This window comes from Phyllobates terribilis, unplaced genomic scaffold (genome assembly GCF_046119375.1).
Source record: "Phyllobates terribilis strain yellow unplaced genomic scaffold, ASM4611937v1 Scaffold_3__8_contigs__length_932513732, whole genome shotgun sequence".
Taxonomy (NCBI): Eukaryota; Metazoa; Chordata; class Amphibia; order Anura; family Dendrobatidae; genus Phyllobates; species Phyllobates terribilis.
The window spans coordinates 621,546,659-621,565,334 of NW_027362763.1; the positions used below are offsets into that span (position 1 = coordinate 621,546,659).

Sequence of the window (18,676 nt, forward strand, 5' to 3'; positions counted from 1 at the left end):
AGCCTGTCATCTCGATGTAGCAGAGCTGAAGCTGTCGTGGGAACCATGGAGAGGTAAGGATGAGGTTGCTTTATTATTTTACTTTTATTGCAGGAGATCGTTGGCTTCAGCTGGAATGGGCGTGATGGTAAGTATGGTTTAATTTAGAACAATAAAGGATTGTGTCTTTATTTCAATTAAAGGACTTTATTCTGGGTGTTTGTGGTTTTTTTAACTTTGACTATGGGGTTAGTAATGGGGGTGTCTTATAGACGCCTCTCCATTACTAACCTGGGCTTGATGTCAGCTGGCATTATAAGCTGACATCAACCCCAGCCCTATTACCCCACTGCCACCGCTACAGGGCAGTGGGAAGAGCGAGGCTAAGTGCCAGATTTGGCGCATCCTATGGATGCGCCATTTCTGGGGCGGCTGACGGCTGGTGTTTCTAGCCTGGGAGGGGGCCAATATTCATGGCACCCTTCCTGGGCTATTAATATCAGCCTCCAGCTGTCTGCCTAGCCTTTGCTAGCTATTAAAATAGGGGGGACCCCACGTTATTTTTTTGGGGGGGGTTCCCCCATTTTAATAGCTAGTAAAGGCTAGGTATTCAGCTGGGGGCTGATATTAGTAGCCTGGGAAGCTCCGTGGGTATTACCCCCTTCCCAGGCTTCAAACATTTGCCCCAGCTGTCTGCTTAACCTCCGCTAGAGACTAAAATTAAGGGGAACCCCACGCCAATTTTTTTTTTTATAAATCCGTTATTTTAACACTAGATGACAAGTACAGTAACCAGCACTGTCACTGTACTTCATATATATGTGACTGACATGTTTCTATCTATCTAATCTATGTGTGATGCTCTATTCTGTCTGTTATAAATTGTCGGGTACCGCTGCTGAATTGCCGGCCGGCTTTTTTAAAGAGACGGTGCATGAAAACACTATTATTTGTTTTAATAAATCCTTTACACTAAATGACAAGTACAGTAAGCAATACTGTCACTGTACTTCATATATATGTGACTGACATGTTTCTATCTATCTAATCTATGTGTGAAGCTCTATTCTTTCTATTCTAAATTGTCGGGTGCCGGCTTATGCCGCTGCTGAATTGCCGGCTTTTCATATATTGTCACAGAAGCGATGCGAACTTCCCAGCTCCGGACACAGCGCAGCGCTTCTGTGACAAGTGAAAGCTGTCGGCACAGAAGCCCTGCGCTGTGTCCGGAGCTGGGAATACGCAGCGATGTGTCCGTTTCAGCACAGAAGCGCTGACCGTCTGGACCTACCGCCACCATATTTTAACTCCCTCCACCTTATATTAACTCCGACATGGCAGGGATACGGCCACGGCAGCTTATTAACACCCCCAGAGTATCCCCGCATGTCAATTTCTGAAAGTTCAAAAGCATTACCGGCGTATAAGACGACCCCAGACTAGACAGAAGATTTTTCAGTCTTCAAAAGTCGTCTTATACGCCGGAATACACGGTAATTGTTTTTCACCTTGGGGGGAATGATCTCGGAAAGATCAACACATTGGATCTTTTATCATTTATGCGGAGGGATCTTTCATTATTTAAGACCGAATTTTATCATTCTTGCTTTGTTTTTTCTGAGATTATTCCCAGATTAATTTGGTCATCTAACAACCTTCGTTTTATGGAAAGAATCAGGAAGAGGGTTAACAGGAGCATGGAAAAATTCATGCTTTTGTTAAACGGTTTTTCATTCAGACATATAGACCTGGAAGGCTTTACCCCAGGTTTATACCGTAGGGATCTAGTTCATCTGTCAGATATTGGTCTGGACATTTTTAACCCCTTAAGGACCAGAGCTTTTTCTGTTTTTGTTTTTTCGTTTTTTGCTCCCCTTGTTCCCAGAGCCATAGCGTTTTTATTTTTTGATCAATATGGCCGTGTGAGGGCTTATTTTTTGCGGAACGAGTTGTACTTTTCAACGCCATTACTAGTTTTACCATATCGTGTACGGGAAAACGGGAAAAAAATTGCAAGTGCGGTAAAATTGCAAAAAAAGTGCAATACCACAGTTGTTTTTTATTTATTTTTTTTTACCAGGTTCACTGAATGCTAAAACTGACCTGCCATTCTTATTCTCCAGGTCATTACGAGTTCGTAGACACCAAACATGTATAGGTTCTTTTATATTTAAGTGGTGAAAAAAAATTCCAAAATTAGCGCCATTTTCCGAGACCTGTAGCGTCTCAATTTTTCGGGATCTGGGGCTGGGTGAGGGCTTATTTTTTGCGCGCCGGGCTGACGTTTTTATTGATACCATTTTGGGGTAGATCCGATGTTTTGATCGCCCGTTACTGCATTTTATTGCAATTTTGCGGTGACCAAAAAACGTAATTCTGGCGTTTAGAATTTTTTTCTCGTTACGCCGTTTACTGATCGGATTAATTCTTTTTTTATATTGATAGATCGGGCGATTCTGAACGCGGCGATACCAAATATGTCTATGTAGGTTTTTTTTTTATATATTTTATTTTGAATGGGGCGAAAGGGGGGTGATTTTAACTTTTATATTTTTTTAATTCTTTTAATATTTTTAAAAACGTTTTTTTTTTCACTTGTTGCTTGCTTCAATAGTCTCTATAGGAGACTAGAAGCAGCAAGTATCCGATCGGCTCTGCTACATACAGGGGACGAGCAGATCCCCAGCATGCAGCAGAAATGGTCCTGTGCTATGAGCGCTGACCACTAGGTGGCGCTCATAGCGACCAGATCATGACAACCACAGGCGTCTGCTGCAGACCCTGGGTTGTCATGCCCACCCATCGGTGACCCGCGATCACGTGACGGGGTCGCCGATGGGCGGGGCTTATGACGCACTACCCGGAAGCGCGCGTTAAATGCCGCTGTCGGAGATTGACAGCGGCATTTAACATGTTAACAGCCGCGGGTGGATTGCGATTCCACCCGCGGCTGTTGCGGGCACATGTCAGCTGTAAGAATCAGCTGACATGTGCTTGGTTCAGTGAGGGCTCAGCGCAGCAGCCCTCACTGAACGGGGGGATCGCAAATGTGCGTACAAATACAGCATGGGTTGCAAAGAGGTTAATTTAGACTTACAGTCTATTATCGAAAAATGGCTGTGTTGTTTTTTGGGGGGGCCATTCCTCTTCAAAGTCAGGCTAGTTGGAAAATCGCCCAGTGAATGCTGGGTGGATTGGAATTATTTATTGGTATGTTAATTATTTGTTGGTTATTAATATTATATTTATTAATAAAGTTACTCAAAATAAACTTCAAGGCCATTTTTTATCCACACCTGTGTTATTGTGTTTTTTATTACAAGAAATGGGTTTTGTATTATCATGAGATGACAGTCTGCTCTACACAAAGTTCTGCAGTGCGATGAGGACTAACACAGTACAGTAGAGCAAAAGTAAAACTTGTCTCATTACAAACATTTGCAGTAGGACTTGTCCTCTTATAATGCTGGCAGTTCTGCTGCAGAACCTTGTCTAATTGCAAAAACATTGGCAGTGATAACAGCTTTGCCCTCACCCCCAACACTGACTGTCTGTTTGATGGAAGCTGAAGCACTAGGAGATGAGATAAATTTGCAGGTTAATAGTGTTCTAAAACATTGCAGGAAATTAACTTTATTCCCCCCGACACCCAACAGTTTTCAGTCATAGACGTGCGGTTTCAGTCACCACTCAGTACACAGTGAACGGCGGCTGTAACCGCGCCCCGGCACTAACTGATAGCCGGCTCTCCACTAATACATTGCTGACAGCACTGCTTTACAACACTATTAACCTGCAGATTAATCCCATATCTGCAGGTTAATAGCATTTGGGGACATGAGGTTCTCTTTAATAGCTCAATTTGCATTTAAGAAAATGTGGATTTCTCTGGACATCGGATTGACCTACATGCCCATATAGACGGCTTAGGAGGGTTGATCCTACTAACAGATTCCCTTTAACTCTTTCACAAAATGCACCGTACATGTACGGCACAAGGCGTGTCTCCCCCTTTGATGCGGGCTCTGGCGATGAGCCTGCATCTTTACGGGGACATGACAGCTGAACTGATCATCTGTCATGTGCACCTAACAGCCGAGGGAGAAATCGCGATCCACTTGCGGCTGTTAACATGTTAAATGCCGCTGGCAATCTTCGACGGGGGCATTTAACATCGCCATGCCAGAAGTGCGTCACTAATCCCGCCCATGTCACATGATCACAGGTCGCCGATAAGTTGGCATGACAATCCAGGGTCTGCAGGAGACCCCTGCAGTTGTCATTGCCGGGATGCTATGAGAGCTGCCCAGCGGTCGCCGCTGATAGTAAGTGAGCATTTTAGCTATGCACAGCAGGGCCGAAGCCCCGCATTGCGTAACACAGGCGATCTGATGATCGCATCTTCTAGTCTCCCATGGAGACTACTGAAGCATATGAAAAGTAAAAAAAAATGTTTTTAAAAATATTAAAAAATAAAAATTATAGAAAAAGTTCAAATCACCCCCCTTTTGCCCAATTCAAAATAAATCAATTAAAACAAATCAAATATACACATATGTGGTATCACCACGTTCAGAATCGAATGATATATTAATATATAAAAAGAATTAATCTGATTGGTAAACGGCGTAACAGGGGAGAAAAACAAAATTACGTCTTTTTAGTCGCTGCAACACTGCAATAGAGGATGATCAAAACATACCCCACAATGTTATCAATAAAAACGTCAGCTCAACGTGGAGAAAAAAATAAGCCCTCACACAGCTTCAGATCCTGAAATATGGAGACGCTACGGGTCTTGGAAAATGACAACTTTTTTTTTTTTTAAAAACAAACTTTGGATTTTTTTTCACCACTTAACTAAAAAAGAACCTATTCACGTTTAGTGTCTACGAACTCATAATGACCTGGAGAATAATAATGGCAGGTCAGTTTTAGCATTCAGTGAACGTGGTAAAAAAAAACAACAATTGTGGAATTGCACTTTTTTTTGCAATTTCACCACTCTTGGAATCTTCTAGTAAACGATGTGGTAAAACCAATGGTGTTGATCAAAAGTGCAACGCGTTCTGCAAAAAACAAGCACTTAAACGGCCATATTGACTGAAAAATAAAAGAGTTATGGCTCTGGGAAGAAGAGGAGCAAAAAAACTAAAGCGCAAAAAACAGAAAAGGGCAGCGGTGTGAAGGGGTTAAAGTGTAGTTTTAAGATGTTAAGATGGTAGGAACAGCCAAACTATTCTCTTAAAAATTGAAACGACAATGACCAATGTTTCAAACAAAAGGTGTCGTTTTTCTTCTACACAATTGCCTCTATTTCATTTAAAAAATGTCACTACAGTAGCATTACTTACACCAAGTTCATCAGATTTATTACAACTATTGGAAGGATCATAGATGAATGATTAGAAATCATTAGATTTACCAAGCAGAGCAGAGCTGTCCATTATCATCCGCCCTTTGTCTGCATATTCATCGCTGTAATAATCTCCCACGAGAAGTAGGTCAATAGCCTCCTGCTTTGCACCATCAAAAAAGTTTGTCTGAATTGTCCTAGAAACCGTACGAGCTCCATCTTTGATTTTGCCAACCTTTAAGACACAATAAAAATTGTCAAATATATTAGAATACTTTGAAAGCGCCTCTCTCTTCATGTTTTACAAGCAGTCCCCCGTGTAATATAAAAATAACACACTTACCTTCTGCTCCCATGCCATTCCAGTGATGTTGCATATCCCATCATCTACATCTAATATTGTAAAAAGAAGGGCGTAACAATCGCAGTTGCAGAGAAAGCGACTGCGACTAGGCCTGAGCAGGAGAGAGGCAGGCTACCGCCATCTGTAGCTATTCGAATACCCAAAAGGAAAAATGGAAGCAAATGCGCCCTTATAGGGACATATATAAAATGTTACATTTTATTGAGAAAAATATCTTTCACAAAAGGATCATTAAAAAAAATATACTCTTATAAGGAGAAAGTGACAATAAGTACCACACCATACAAGGAACGTTAAGTTGCATAAAAACAAATACTAGTTCCTTTTTACTTATTAGCAGTCCAATTGCTCAATAACATTCCACACTTCATGTACCCACTATAACACAGATCATCATAGTAATAATAATAATCATAATAATAATATTAATAAAGTATAATGGGAAATGCAAACCCGTTGTACAATATAACGTGATACAGGCAGACTTACAATGTACAGAGCAAATAACTGGAAAAAAGTTCCCACCGGGAACAAGAGATGTAACTACCAAGAGAATACTGACAGGCCAAAGAGGTGAGTGACATACAGAGCGATATATGACAATATATACAGTACAGACCAAAAGTTTGGACACACGTTCTCATTTAAAGATTTTTCTGTATTTTCATGACTATGAAAATTGTACATTCACACTGAAGGCATCAAAACTATGAATTAACACATGTGGAATTATATACTTAACAAAAAAGTGTGAAACAACTGAAAATATGTCTTATACTCTAGGCTCTTCAAAGTAGCCACCTTTTGCTTTGATGACTGCTTTGTACACTCTTGGCATTCTCTTGATGACTGTTAGAATTTGTATTATGGCAAGAAAAAAGCAGCTAAGTAAAGAAAAACGAGTGGCCATTATTACTTTAAGAAATGAAGGTCAGTCAGTCTGAAATATTGGGAAAACTTTGAAAGTGTCCCCAAGTGCAGTTGCAAAAACCATTAAGTGCTAAAAAGAAACTGGCTCACATGAGGACCGCCCCAGGAAAGGAAGACCAAGAGTCACCTCTGCTTCTGAGGATAAGTTTATCCGCGTCACCAGCCTCAGAAATCGCAGGTTAACAGCAGCTCAGATTAGAGACCAGGTCAATGCAACACAGAGTTCTAGAGGCATACACATCTCTACAACTGTTAAGAGGAGACTTTGTGCAGCAGGCCTTCATGGTAAAATAGCTGCTAGGAAACCACTGCTAAGGACAGGCAACAAGCAGAAGAGACTTGTTTGGGATAAAGAACAGAAGGAATGGACATTAGACCAGTGGAAATCTGTGCTTTGGTCTCAGGAGTGCTTTTTGATAGTATTAATTAGAGTATACAGATAATGTTACACAAGATTTCAATGGACCAGATGCTCCAGCTGGAGAGTTTAGAGAGAGTCTCCCCCAAGCGATATATAATCATATACCATGATTCAACAGATCAAAAATAAATATACAAAGTGAAACTGATACTCATTGGGGTGTCATAGTGATCCAGTATAGCGCCTCTACGCGTTTCACCCTGCCAGCTCTTCAGGAGGCCGAATGACAGGTAGATATGATTGATGTTGGATGCATATCTGACAGGTTCCATACACTCTTTTTTATAGAGCACATCATATAGAGTATCCTCCCCTTAGTTGCCAACCACTTCCAGTGGGTCAGTTTTAATGCCACTGACCTTCAAATAAACAATGAATATGCATTCCCATAATTCATAGATGGTTTAATAATGGGACATGCCCGTAAAATCATGGTGTGCAAGTCAAATACAAAAACATTTATCTCCAGACTCTCTCTAAACTCTCCAGCTATGACACTATGACACCCCGATGACTATCAGTTTCACTTTGTATATTTATTTTTGATCTGTTGAATCATGGTATGTGATTATATATCACTCTCTCTAAACTCACCAGCTGGAGCATCTGGTCCACTGAAATCTTATGTATAATCTAATTAATACTATCAAAAAGCACTAAGCACTTTTGATCACTTTTCTATAAATATTTCTGGATATAGTAAGTGATTTTAGGCCAACAGGGGTGTGCAATCAAATTGATCCATGAATTAATCTATGATGTGTTATCAAAGTTTGTCTATCTACTTACCCTTAATATCTTAGGAGTGATCTCTGTCTAAGTTAGGGCTTCCCCAATTAAATAGATAGCGTTACCAGACTAGGGGCATCCAAGGCATCTTGGGGTGAGCTGTCGTGGAGTGGGGGCGCCAAAACGTTATTCCCATAGGGTGCCACCTCCGCTGCTAGGCAGGGTAAGGGTCAGTGTTTCCCTAAGGGATATCTAGAGATTTAGATAAACCGTAATATTGTTTTTTTTAATGGTGTTATGTGTATCACTTTTTGGTGTATGTGTATGTCTGAAGTCTAGTTGGATCTTCCTATTTTAACTTTGGAAATAAAAGTTATAATAGGATTTATAAACTAGTGTGGGACCTTTTGCAAAGAGATTTTTCAATTTATATTGCACACCAAACGACCTAACATAACTATAGGGATTGCTCAGTCACCTCCCTATTGGGGATGGTGCCTTTTATACAAGATGTCTCCAAGCTATTGACTGGGAAACACCTTGCAGGTGAGGACTTTAACTAAATGCCCCCCAGCTGTCAGCTGGGAGTATTTAGCAAATGTGCGCGCTGTTCCTTTAAGAGCAGGGGAGCGGGCATGTGTGTGCACTAGGTGCCCCGCTGGAGCAGAGTTTGGCATGCATACCAGGAAGCACAGGACCAGGGTGGTGAGTAAAGCCCCGTCTCACATAGCGATATCGCTAGCGAGATCACTGCTGTGTCACGGTTTTGGTGACGCAACAGCGACCTCACCAGCGATGTCGCTGTGTGTGACACTTTGCAACGATCAGGCCCCTGCTGTGATGTCACTGATCGCTGCAAAGTGTCCTGGACCATTTTTTGGTCGTTGCTCTCCCGCTGGACAGCACACATCGCTGTGTGTGACCAGCGGGACCAACGATCAGGCTGGTATCCATGGTAAACATCGGGTTACTAGGGGCACGCGCGCACTTAGTAACCCGCTGTTTACCATGGATACCACTCTGCTACGGTGCGCGGGAGGTTACCGTTCACCTTAGCAGAGTCGTATCCATGATAAACATGCAAGTGTGCACAAACATTTAAAAATATGAAAATCTCGAACATCACATAGATTGTGGAGTAATCCATCTATCTATTAAGTCCTTTTGTAGCACTGATGCCCGGCGCCCCTGCATGGTGTTCCCTTCCCCCTCCATGCAAAGATGCTGGCTTAAGGCCCCGTCACACTAAGCGATGCAGCAGCGATCCCGACAATGATATGACCGGTCAGGGATCGTTGCTGCATCGCTAATACATCGCTGGTGAGCTGTCAAACAGGCATGCTCACCAAGGATCAGGAGAGCAGCGATATCGTGGAAAGAATCTTTCCACAATGTCCTGCTCCCGGTTACCAGCCTGCTGAAGCAGGAGCAGGCTGGTAACTATGGTAAACATCGGGTTATTAAGTGCGCGTGTGCCCCTAGTAACCCGATGTTTATCATGGATACGACTCTACTAAGGTGAACGGTAACCTCCCGCGCACCGTAGAGTGGTATCCATGGTAAACATCGGGTTACTAGGGGCACACGCGCACTTAGTAACCCGATGTTTACCATAGTTACCAGCCTGCTCCTGCTTCAGCAGGCTGGTAACCGGGAGCAGGACATTGTGGAAAGATTCTTTCCACGATATCGCTGCTCCCCTGATCCTTGGTGAGCATGCCTGTTTGACAGCTCACCAGCGATGTATTAGCGATGCAGCAACGATCCCTGACCGGTCATATCATTGTCGGGATCGCTGCTGCATCGCTTAGTGTGACGGGGCCTTAAGCCAGCATCTTTGCATGGAGGGGGAAGGGAACACCATGCAGGGGCGCCGGGCATCAGTGCTACAAAAGGACTTAATAGATAGATGGATTACTCCACAATCTATGTGATGTTCGAGATTTTCATATTTTTAAATGTTTGTGCACACTTGCTTTTAACATTTTGAAATATGTAATTAGAAATGTGTGTCTGTGGGTCAGAACCAGGTCCGAACTGCTAATTTCCCTTATTGGGCAGATGCCCAGTGGGCTGGTCTGCTAGGTCATAAAATGGGCCGCTTGGCTGCTGTTGTCAGTGTACCATTGTGTAGCAGTGAGTCCTGCATTCCATGTTGTTCAATTCACTGACAACAGGACTAAATATAACACCTGGGCTTATGATTCACTTCATGGACACAATTCACACCTCCAGATAATTAAACATTCCCAAGGCCTCTCGTTTTGCAACAAAAAAACTCATTTGATCTCCCTACCTTATCAGTAGGAGGCATCACAACTTATACCTCATGAACAAATGTCTTGCTGTAACATCTCTTAAATGTTGTGCCTTTTGTCTTATGAATTCATTTGTAATCTTGCCTGATGAAGGAGCCCCTGTGCTCTGAAAGCTTGCATATATATATTTTTTTCTGGTTAGCCAATAAAGGTATCATTCCGAGAATACTTTTGTCATTTTTTGCATAAGTATTTACATCGATTTTTCTGGCTAACACGGTACCACAATATAACTTTGTATTGTACATCATAATTAGTAGCTTCTAATTCTCCTGACTGCTGAGTTTGCTCTGAAGAGTTTATCATTGTCACAACAGTCATTCACACAGGTACATAGGTGCCAGCCCCATCCAGTATTTACTGAGAAAATACTAATGTGGCTACAAAATGACAGTGTTCATGAAGCAGAGCGGAGCTATGTTCAGGCGGGCAGGAGTACCAGAACTGACAAGGTGTCGGGCTGAGACGCTCCTATTGATAATTACTCATGGCATCTGCCATTTGAGATGGCCTGTTAATTTTGTGGATGATGGGCTCAGAAATTAGGTGACGTTCACATTAAGCTAGTGGTCTTCACTTAGCAGTTATTTTTTTGGCATACAAGCTATCAACAAGACTAAATGTATCCAGAGGGCCAGTGGTATAACTTGAAGTTCAAGGGCCCCAATGCAAAATCTCCAACAGGGCCCCTATAGTATTGGTCCTCTCATATGGGCTTAAAGGACCATTTGGGCCCCTTAGTCTCCAAAGCCTGTATGAGACTGCAAACCATGAAGAAATTGGAGCTACCCCCCTGCATAGGGCTCCATTCAACAAACAGAAGCCAAAAAGGATGTACTTTTGTCTTGCTTTTTCTGGTTTACTTTATTCTATCTTTTTTTCTTGTGTTTTGTAATAGCTTAGTATAGTACTTTATTTCATACAAAGATAAAAGTCCCAATTCATTAGGACTGCAGTTTTGCAAGCCAGTCTTAATGAGGGGAGTGAAGGAATAAAGACGTGCCGAATTCCTTAAGAGACACAAGCCACTTATTGAATTCAGCTCATTTACTGAGGCACCTCTGTGCACCTTGCCAGAAATGTTACTGCAGTCTAAGACTGGAGTAACATTTCTGGTGTAAGAAATGCTGCCAGTTTAGATGATTTTTTATGTGGTTTCTACAGGGTGGGCCATTTATATGGATATACATAAATTAAATGGTAATGGTTGGTGATATCAACTTCCTGTTTGTTGCACATTAGTATATGGGAGGGGGAAAACTTTTCCAGATGGTGGTGACCATGGCAGCCATTTTGAAGTCAGCCATTTTGGATCCAACTTTATTTTTTTTCAATGGGAAGAGGGTCATGTGACACATCAAACTTATTGAGAATTTCATAAGAAAAACAATGGTGTGCTTGGTCTTAACGTAACTTTATTCTTTCATGAGTTTTTTTACAAGTTTATGACCACTTATAAAATGTGTTCAAAGTGCTGCCCATTGTGTTGGATTGTCAATGCAACCTTCTTCTCCCACTTTTGACACACTGATAGCAACACCGCAGAAGAAATGCTAGCACAGGCTTCCAGTATCAGTTGTTTCAGATGCTGCACATCTTGTATCTTGATGGTATGGTGTGGTATATGGGGTACAAAGATAATGGGGCCATTCTTCATTAATGGAAACCTCAAAGGCACTGGATATCTGAAATTGCTACATGATGATGTGTTGCCCTCTTCATGCACTGAAGATGGCACGTTCCCTGAAGATGGTGCACCACCACATTATGGGTGTCATGTCTGAGCATTCCTACATGAACATTTTCCTGGAAAGTGGATTGGTTGTCGTGGGCCAGTTGAATGGCCACCAAGGTCTCCCGTTCTGACCCCGGTAGACTTTTATCTTTGGAGTCATGTGAAGGCAATTGTCTATGCTGTGAAGATACGCGATGTGCAGCATCTGAAACAACGAATACTGGAAGCCTGTGCTAGCATTTCATCTGCTGTGTTGCTATCAGTGTGTCAAGAGTGGGAGAAGAGGATTGCATTGACAATCCAACACAATGGGCAGCACATTGAACACATTTTATAAGTGGTCATAAACTTGTAAAAAACTCATGAAAGAATAAAGTTACGTTAAAACCAAGCACACCATTGTTTTTCTTATGAAATTCTCAATAAGTTTGATGTGTCACATGACCCTCTTCCCATTGCAAAAAAAATAAAGTTGGATCCAAAATGGCCGACTTCAAAATGGCCGTCATGGTCACCACCCATCTGGAAGAGTTTTCCCCCTCCCATATACTTATATGCCACAAACAGGAAGTTGATATCACCAACCATTCCCATTTTATTTAGGTGTATCCATATAAATGGCCCACCCTGTATAGTCATCTTTAAAAAACAAACAAAAAAACCTGGAATCCGAATGAGAGCTTGGTCACAAGCTTTTTGCTGCTTTTTTCCATGCGTTATTTTGTTGTTTAAAATATGCAGCATTTTAAAGTAGTAGCAAAATAAATGTGATTTCTAAAATCTCATTTGAAGTTTTTTTCTTTGCGTTTTTCAGCTACTATGCGTTCATTTTACAACCGCAGCGTTTAAACTCTTTCATCGTTTGTATTTGGTACCCACTGAACTGAATGCATCAAAAACGCACATAATGTATGCAGGGTTCTTCCTGCCAACACACTTTTCTGTGCAGAAAAAAATGCTGCAAAACAAAACACTGTGTAAATATCTCCCAAAAGCACACATATGATTCAATAGCTCTGCATACACATTCTTAGGCCAAATTCACACGGTCAGTATTTGGTCACTATTATACATCAGTATTTCTAAGCCAAAACCAGGGGTGGAACAATCAGAGGAAAAGTGTAATAGAAACACATCACCACTTATGATCATCGGCTCCTGGTTTTGGCTTAGAAATACTGATGTAAATTACTGACCTATTACTGAACGTGTGAACGTGGCCTCATAGTCATTTTAGCGATGGACCTAATAGTCCATGCAGTCGTTACCGCGTTCAATTAACTAGATAAAAGTTCTGTGATGAGTCTGCGTTTAGGGTCCGGCTGATTGAGTAAGGTCACTTCTATGTGGGCGGCTGATGCCTTTTTTATTTTAGTAGACTATTACAGGTATAACAAGTAGGTTGATATTGGGTTTTTTTCTTTTGATAATGATATTTATTGCTAACAAGTATTTCTTCTTTGATTGTCTTTTCATGCATATCATGTACAGAATTATGAAGTTCAGATACTTAATATTTATTCATGTCTTTGGACTGAGGGTTGTGCAGTTCCTCTGTTGTTACTCCTGGAAATGTGTGCATAGCACCTGGTGTAAGCAGAGACAAGTAACTGATCTTACCTATATGATTACAGCCTCTGTACAATGTTATCTACTAGAGTGCAGGGAATTCTCAGAGCTGCAGCTGTCCTTGATAGTTACAATCAATTAGTAGCGAGGTAAAATGTGCATCCCAGGCCTCACTGACAACTAAGGGTTACCAATCTCCTTCTCCCCTACACAGTCTTAAAGCATTATCTTAATTGTACTTATAGCAAAAGCAGCCATATAAAAAGGTATACCGTAATTAGTAATATGACAGAAAAGAGTTAATAGGCATACATGATTATAAGGTGCATATGTGCATTTAGACTTGATAGTCACCTTTAGCATAGCAGCCTTGTGTAGCCCAAAGTTTGAAGTCAAAATGATCTTCTAATTAGTATAGAAATGCTAAAAGTGATTGTCTTTTCTATCAGATTAGTACTTACCTTTCTTATGATAATTAATATATTTATTTCCAGTTTATTTTTTGTATTAAACTTATGCCAAATACATTGCTATTGTTGGACATTTACTAAGCTGATATAGTCTTTATGATCAGGATGCGCATAGGCACCTAATAGCTTCTTTTCTCTCCTAGGTTCCAGAAATACCTTATTGTGAATTACGCTATACCTTTATATATGGCTGCTTTTGCCATAAGTACAATTATGATAATGCTTTAAGAGAATAGGATAATTTTTCCTTTTTAGTATCCATTTATTAATGGTAATCGATTACACAAAAATATGGCTGTTTCATGATCAACTAATATACCTTGGCATGCTAAATATATTTTGCTGTAGACTCCCATAAGTCTTCTATTAATCAGCTTCAGTATTGTGTTTTAATATGATTTTAATTTGTGTCAAATAAAATTAATATTTTATCTTTACTCTAGCATTACTTCTAATTTTTATCAGGCGTAACTACGTCACCTGACAAATTTTTGTAAAATTATATTGCATTATAGAAGTACAACTTTTGAAAATATATGAAAGGACTGTCTGGTGCTGCTAGTAATGATTAGGCATGGTTAGACTGGGTAGGGACATGCAAATGATGGCCGCTATTTGTCAGTGTATTCATATATTCCCAGGAGGAATAACAGAGGAATGCTGTAGTGCAAAGAAAAGTAATGCTCCATAATTGTTTTATAGGCAATACAAGTGTATAATAAGAAAGACAAGTGAGGAGACCAGAAAGGTCCTTGTCCCAGGAACTGTGTAATCAGTGCGGCACTCTCCAGTATAGACTGGAGCCTTAGGCCAGGTGCGCACTTTCAGGATTTGAATACAGAAAATTCCTTAAGGTTTCTGTATCTCTTGGCAGGAAAACAGCTGCAGAAAAAAACGAGCGTTTTGCCGTGATTTTGATGTGTTTTCTGATGCATTTTTGTACAGCAATGAATGCTTTTTGCAGCCAAATAAAGATATTTGAAAAAAAAAAAAAGTGGGACATCACTTTAACCCTTGGATTACCATCAGACCTGGGGTAAGTATATTGGCTAATTTAAATGATTAATGAATGTGTCTGTTGTATTTCAAATAAAGTGTTTTACTCTCAGTGTGTGTGTTTATTTAACTCTTTACTTTACTTAGGTTTAGTAATGAGAGGGTCTGATTGACACGTTTTCATCACTAAACAAAGGGCTAGGTGTCAGCTAATCCCATAAACCTTAATCCCATTAGCATTCCCATTCATTTAATTTCTGGGGCTGCTGAGAGCTGCTGTTTTTAGCCTAGGAAGGTGCCATTAGGCAAACGTGTTCGCTAGCTATTAATAACAGCTCACAGCTGTTTGTTTCACCGCTATGTCCCCATGATCAGCAACCAGCAGCGCTGTTATTCCATAAGCATTATTGTGTTTCATCTACTTGCATACAGACATTGAATTAGCAAGGGCTATCTAATATCTAGTGGATAACATTATGTGTCCCATGTAGTTATATCATGTTTTAGACCTGTTGGAGTCTTTGGTTTTTTGATTTGCTTATCGGTATATGTGTCTCTTGATTTTTCACTGTTGTGTACACTTCTGTTAGAGGCATTTCCATGTACTAGCTACATTAGACTCACAACAGCAGCAACATAATAAGTGTTACTTCACAACTTGGATTTTATTGTTTCTCTTAGAATCGATTTACTGAAAATCCGGTAAATTGGAGGAGGATAGTTGGTCCTTACATGGATCACTTTTGAAGACTTATGATGCCAATGTGGGCTTTTTAATTGTTTTTAATTGTATAGTCTTTCAATGTTCAATAAAAGTATATATTACTGTGTATTTGTATTTTTGGTGATCCTGATTATATACACACTTCTTTCCTCCCTTTTTGTGCTAATCATATTTCAAATCTCAGTATGTTATCAATGATCTCATTTATTTATTGGTAGTGCCCTCAGACATTAGTATAAGGCATTGTGCGCATGTTCAGGATTTGATTGCAGAAATTTCTGCAGTGTTTCTGCATCTCTTGGCAGGAAAAAAGCTGCAGAAAAAAAAAGGGCGTTTTGACGCGTTTTTTATGAGGTTTTTAATGCTTTTTTCTAAATAAATTAATGCTTTTTGGAGCTAAAAAAAACATATTTGAAAAAAGTAATGTGAGACATTGCTTTAACCCATTGATTACCGCCAGACCTGGGGTGAGTATACTTGTTAATTTAAATGATTAAAGAATGTATCTGTTGTATTTCAAATAAAGTGTTTACTCTGTGTCTGTGTTTATTTAACTCTTTACTTTAGTTTACTTAGGTGTAGTAGTGAAAGGGTCTGACTGACACCTTTTCATCACCACAGAAAAGGGCTAAGTGTCAGCTAATCCCATATACCCAATCTCATTAGCATTCCCATTCATATAATTTATGGGGCAGTTGAGAGCTGCTATTTTTAGCCTAGGAAGGTACCATTAGGCAAACATTGCATCACTAACAACGCTATGGAGGCAGTGTAGAGGGTAGCTAGGACGTGACAGGTTCCCTTTAATAGCCAGGGAAGGGGCCATGGATCCTGGCCCCCTCCCCGTGGCGAATAATATCACCCCTCAGCAGTCCCAGAAATGGTGCATCCATAAGATGCACCAAATCTGGCGCTTAGCCTCCGCTCTTCCCACTGCCCTGTAGTGGTGGCAAGTGGGGTAATGGGGTTGGGGTTAATGTCAGACTTGTATTGGTGGCTGACATGAAGCCCAGGTTAGTAATGGAGAGGCGTCTATAAGAAAGCTAACGTTCAACGTTTTTTCAATAAAAACATGGCCAGAATAAAGTCTTTTATTGAAATAAAAATACACATAGTTTTAATATTTTTTTTTTATTGTTCTCTCAAACCCCGACGTCCTCGTCTCATAAAAAAAAAACAACAAACATATCCCTCACCTGTTCGCCGTCATGACGTAATCCAGATTGTCCCTCCGAGTCACTTCTACAGCAGTCACATCAATCCCTGATGTGACTGCTGTAGAAGACAGTACTGTACACTAACAGGAGTGTAATCACTCCTGTCAGTGTACATTGCTCTGCTGCAGGCTGAGTTCACGTGAGGTCGTCAGCTGAAGATCAGTTGATCAGCCCCAGTGACCTCATACCGCATCAGTGGTACATGGGAACATTGGTGAGAATATTCCCACGCAGCACCGATGCCGTAAAGTGAGGTCCCGGAGTTCTCAGCTGATCTCCAGCTGTGAACTCACATGACCAAAGCCGGCAGCAGTGATGTACACTGCAGAGAGCGAGTGCACTCACTGTCACTGTACTGCTGGCAGCCGGGTGATCAGGAAGATGAATGAAAGGTGTCTTTATTTTGATTTTTACTTTTTTTTCCCACAGCAAGCACAGGTGCGGGCACAGGCGCCGGCATGGCTGAGGAACTACTTCTCCTTTTCTCTGATTGTTCACCACCTGGTTTTGGCTCCCACTCCTGAGAAAAAATACTGACTGAATACTGACCAAACACTGATAGAGGGGCCATGGCCTAAGTGTTGTTATTTTAAAAGGAGAAAACATGCTGATTGAGAAGGGGTTGTCCGAGTTGTGGACAAGCCCTTAAAAGGGAATGGTGTTAACATTTTTAGTGATGTAGGAGTGGGGGGGGGGGTATGTGTGCCAGGGCTGATTTTGAGTACCAGTCCAGCCCTGGTAAGAACATACTTTCATTCTCCCCAATTACTTGTTCACTGAATAAAAAGTGCTTCCCATAAAGTGGCAGATCTATTGGATCTGCTAACCACATGACTAGATGATGTGGCCCCTGCACGGTGGTAGTAACTGGCAAATTGAGCTGCGCAGATCGAAGTGTGTGTAGGTTAAAGGCTCGTTGTTCACACACATGAATAATGAGAAAATACAAATACAGACACGTAATCTCCATAGAGAATATATGTAATGCTACTAATAAAATTAGCAATACCAATCAGAAATGCAAATTCGTATAAAGGCAGAACTGTGTGTTAGAGCATCCAAAACACCGTTAAAATAAGTATACACACCCTAACCAGCCAGAATATTGGAGAAAAGTGGGGAGAAATCCAATGTATATTTAATAAATTTTTCTGTTAACATGTGAGAACCAAATATTATTAATGCTAGAATAAATCTAGGTTATTATGTAATGCTTTTAGATTACCATCATATCTGATTATACATACACTAGCTTTACCCTCCAGAGCTCTACTTCCAGTAAATATCATGCTGAGGTTGTGGCCATTGACAGACCACATAGCTTTATATGACTCCTCAAAGCGCTCAACCACAGACTTCATATCAGCCAATCCAAGACTCTCGAGTTGAGTCTGCAGAACCTAAATATGAAGGAAAAATAAGGATATGTAATCCACTAAAATATAAACTAAAGACATCAACGTATTTAGTATGCCCTACTAAACAGGCATTCATTAGGAAAACAATTGGATGATGTAAAAAAGACTGCAGGGTCTCTCAATATAGCATCAACTTAAAATTACTATATATTTTTTCCATATCAAAAACATTATTAAAAGGGGTTATCCAGGAATTTGATTATTTTTTTCCTATTGTGCTAAGGACTTTCAGCTTTCAGACCTGTAGACAAAACAAAGCTGGAAGAGAAAAAGCTGCTCCGTCGATCTAAGCAGAAGAATGGATGGCATTAGTGCTCCGCGAACATTTGAAGCTGGCAGAGATCATAGCAATTACCTGCCTGTAAGTTCTTAGCCCCAAAGCAAAAAAAAAAAAAAGTCCCAGATAAGAGTTTTAATAGTGTCAGTCAGAAAATCCCTAGTTATAAGAAA

The 18,676-nt window shown here is 40.6% G+C and overlaps 1 protein-coding gene across 3 annotated transcripts in view; it reads right to left on the bottom strand.

Annotated features, from left to right (window-relative positions):
* SYNJ2 (synaptojanin 2) overlaps positions 1 to 18,676 on the bottom strand; it is a 573,751-nt gene that overhangs the window by 208,300 nt on the left and 346,775 nt on the right. For all 3 annotated transcript variants that reach the window (XM_073671522.1, XM_073671524.1, XM_073671525.1), the window contains 2 exons: positions 18,056 to 18,208; positions 5,405 to 5,570 (listed from right to left, as the gene is read on the bottom strand). In XM_073671522.1, the coding sequence (XP_073527623.1) occupies positions 5,405 to 5,570; positions 18,056 to 18,208 (319 nt within the window). The remainder of the gene's footprint in view (positions 1 to 5,404; positions 5,571 to 18,055; positions 18,209 to 18,676) is intronic.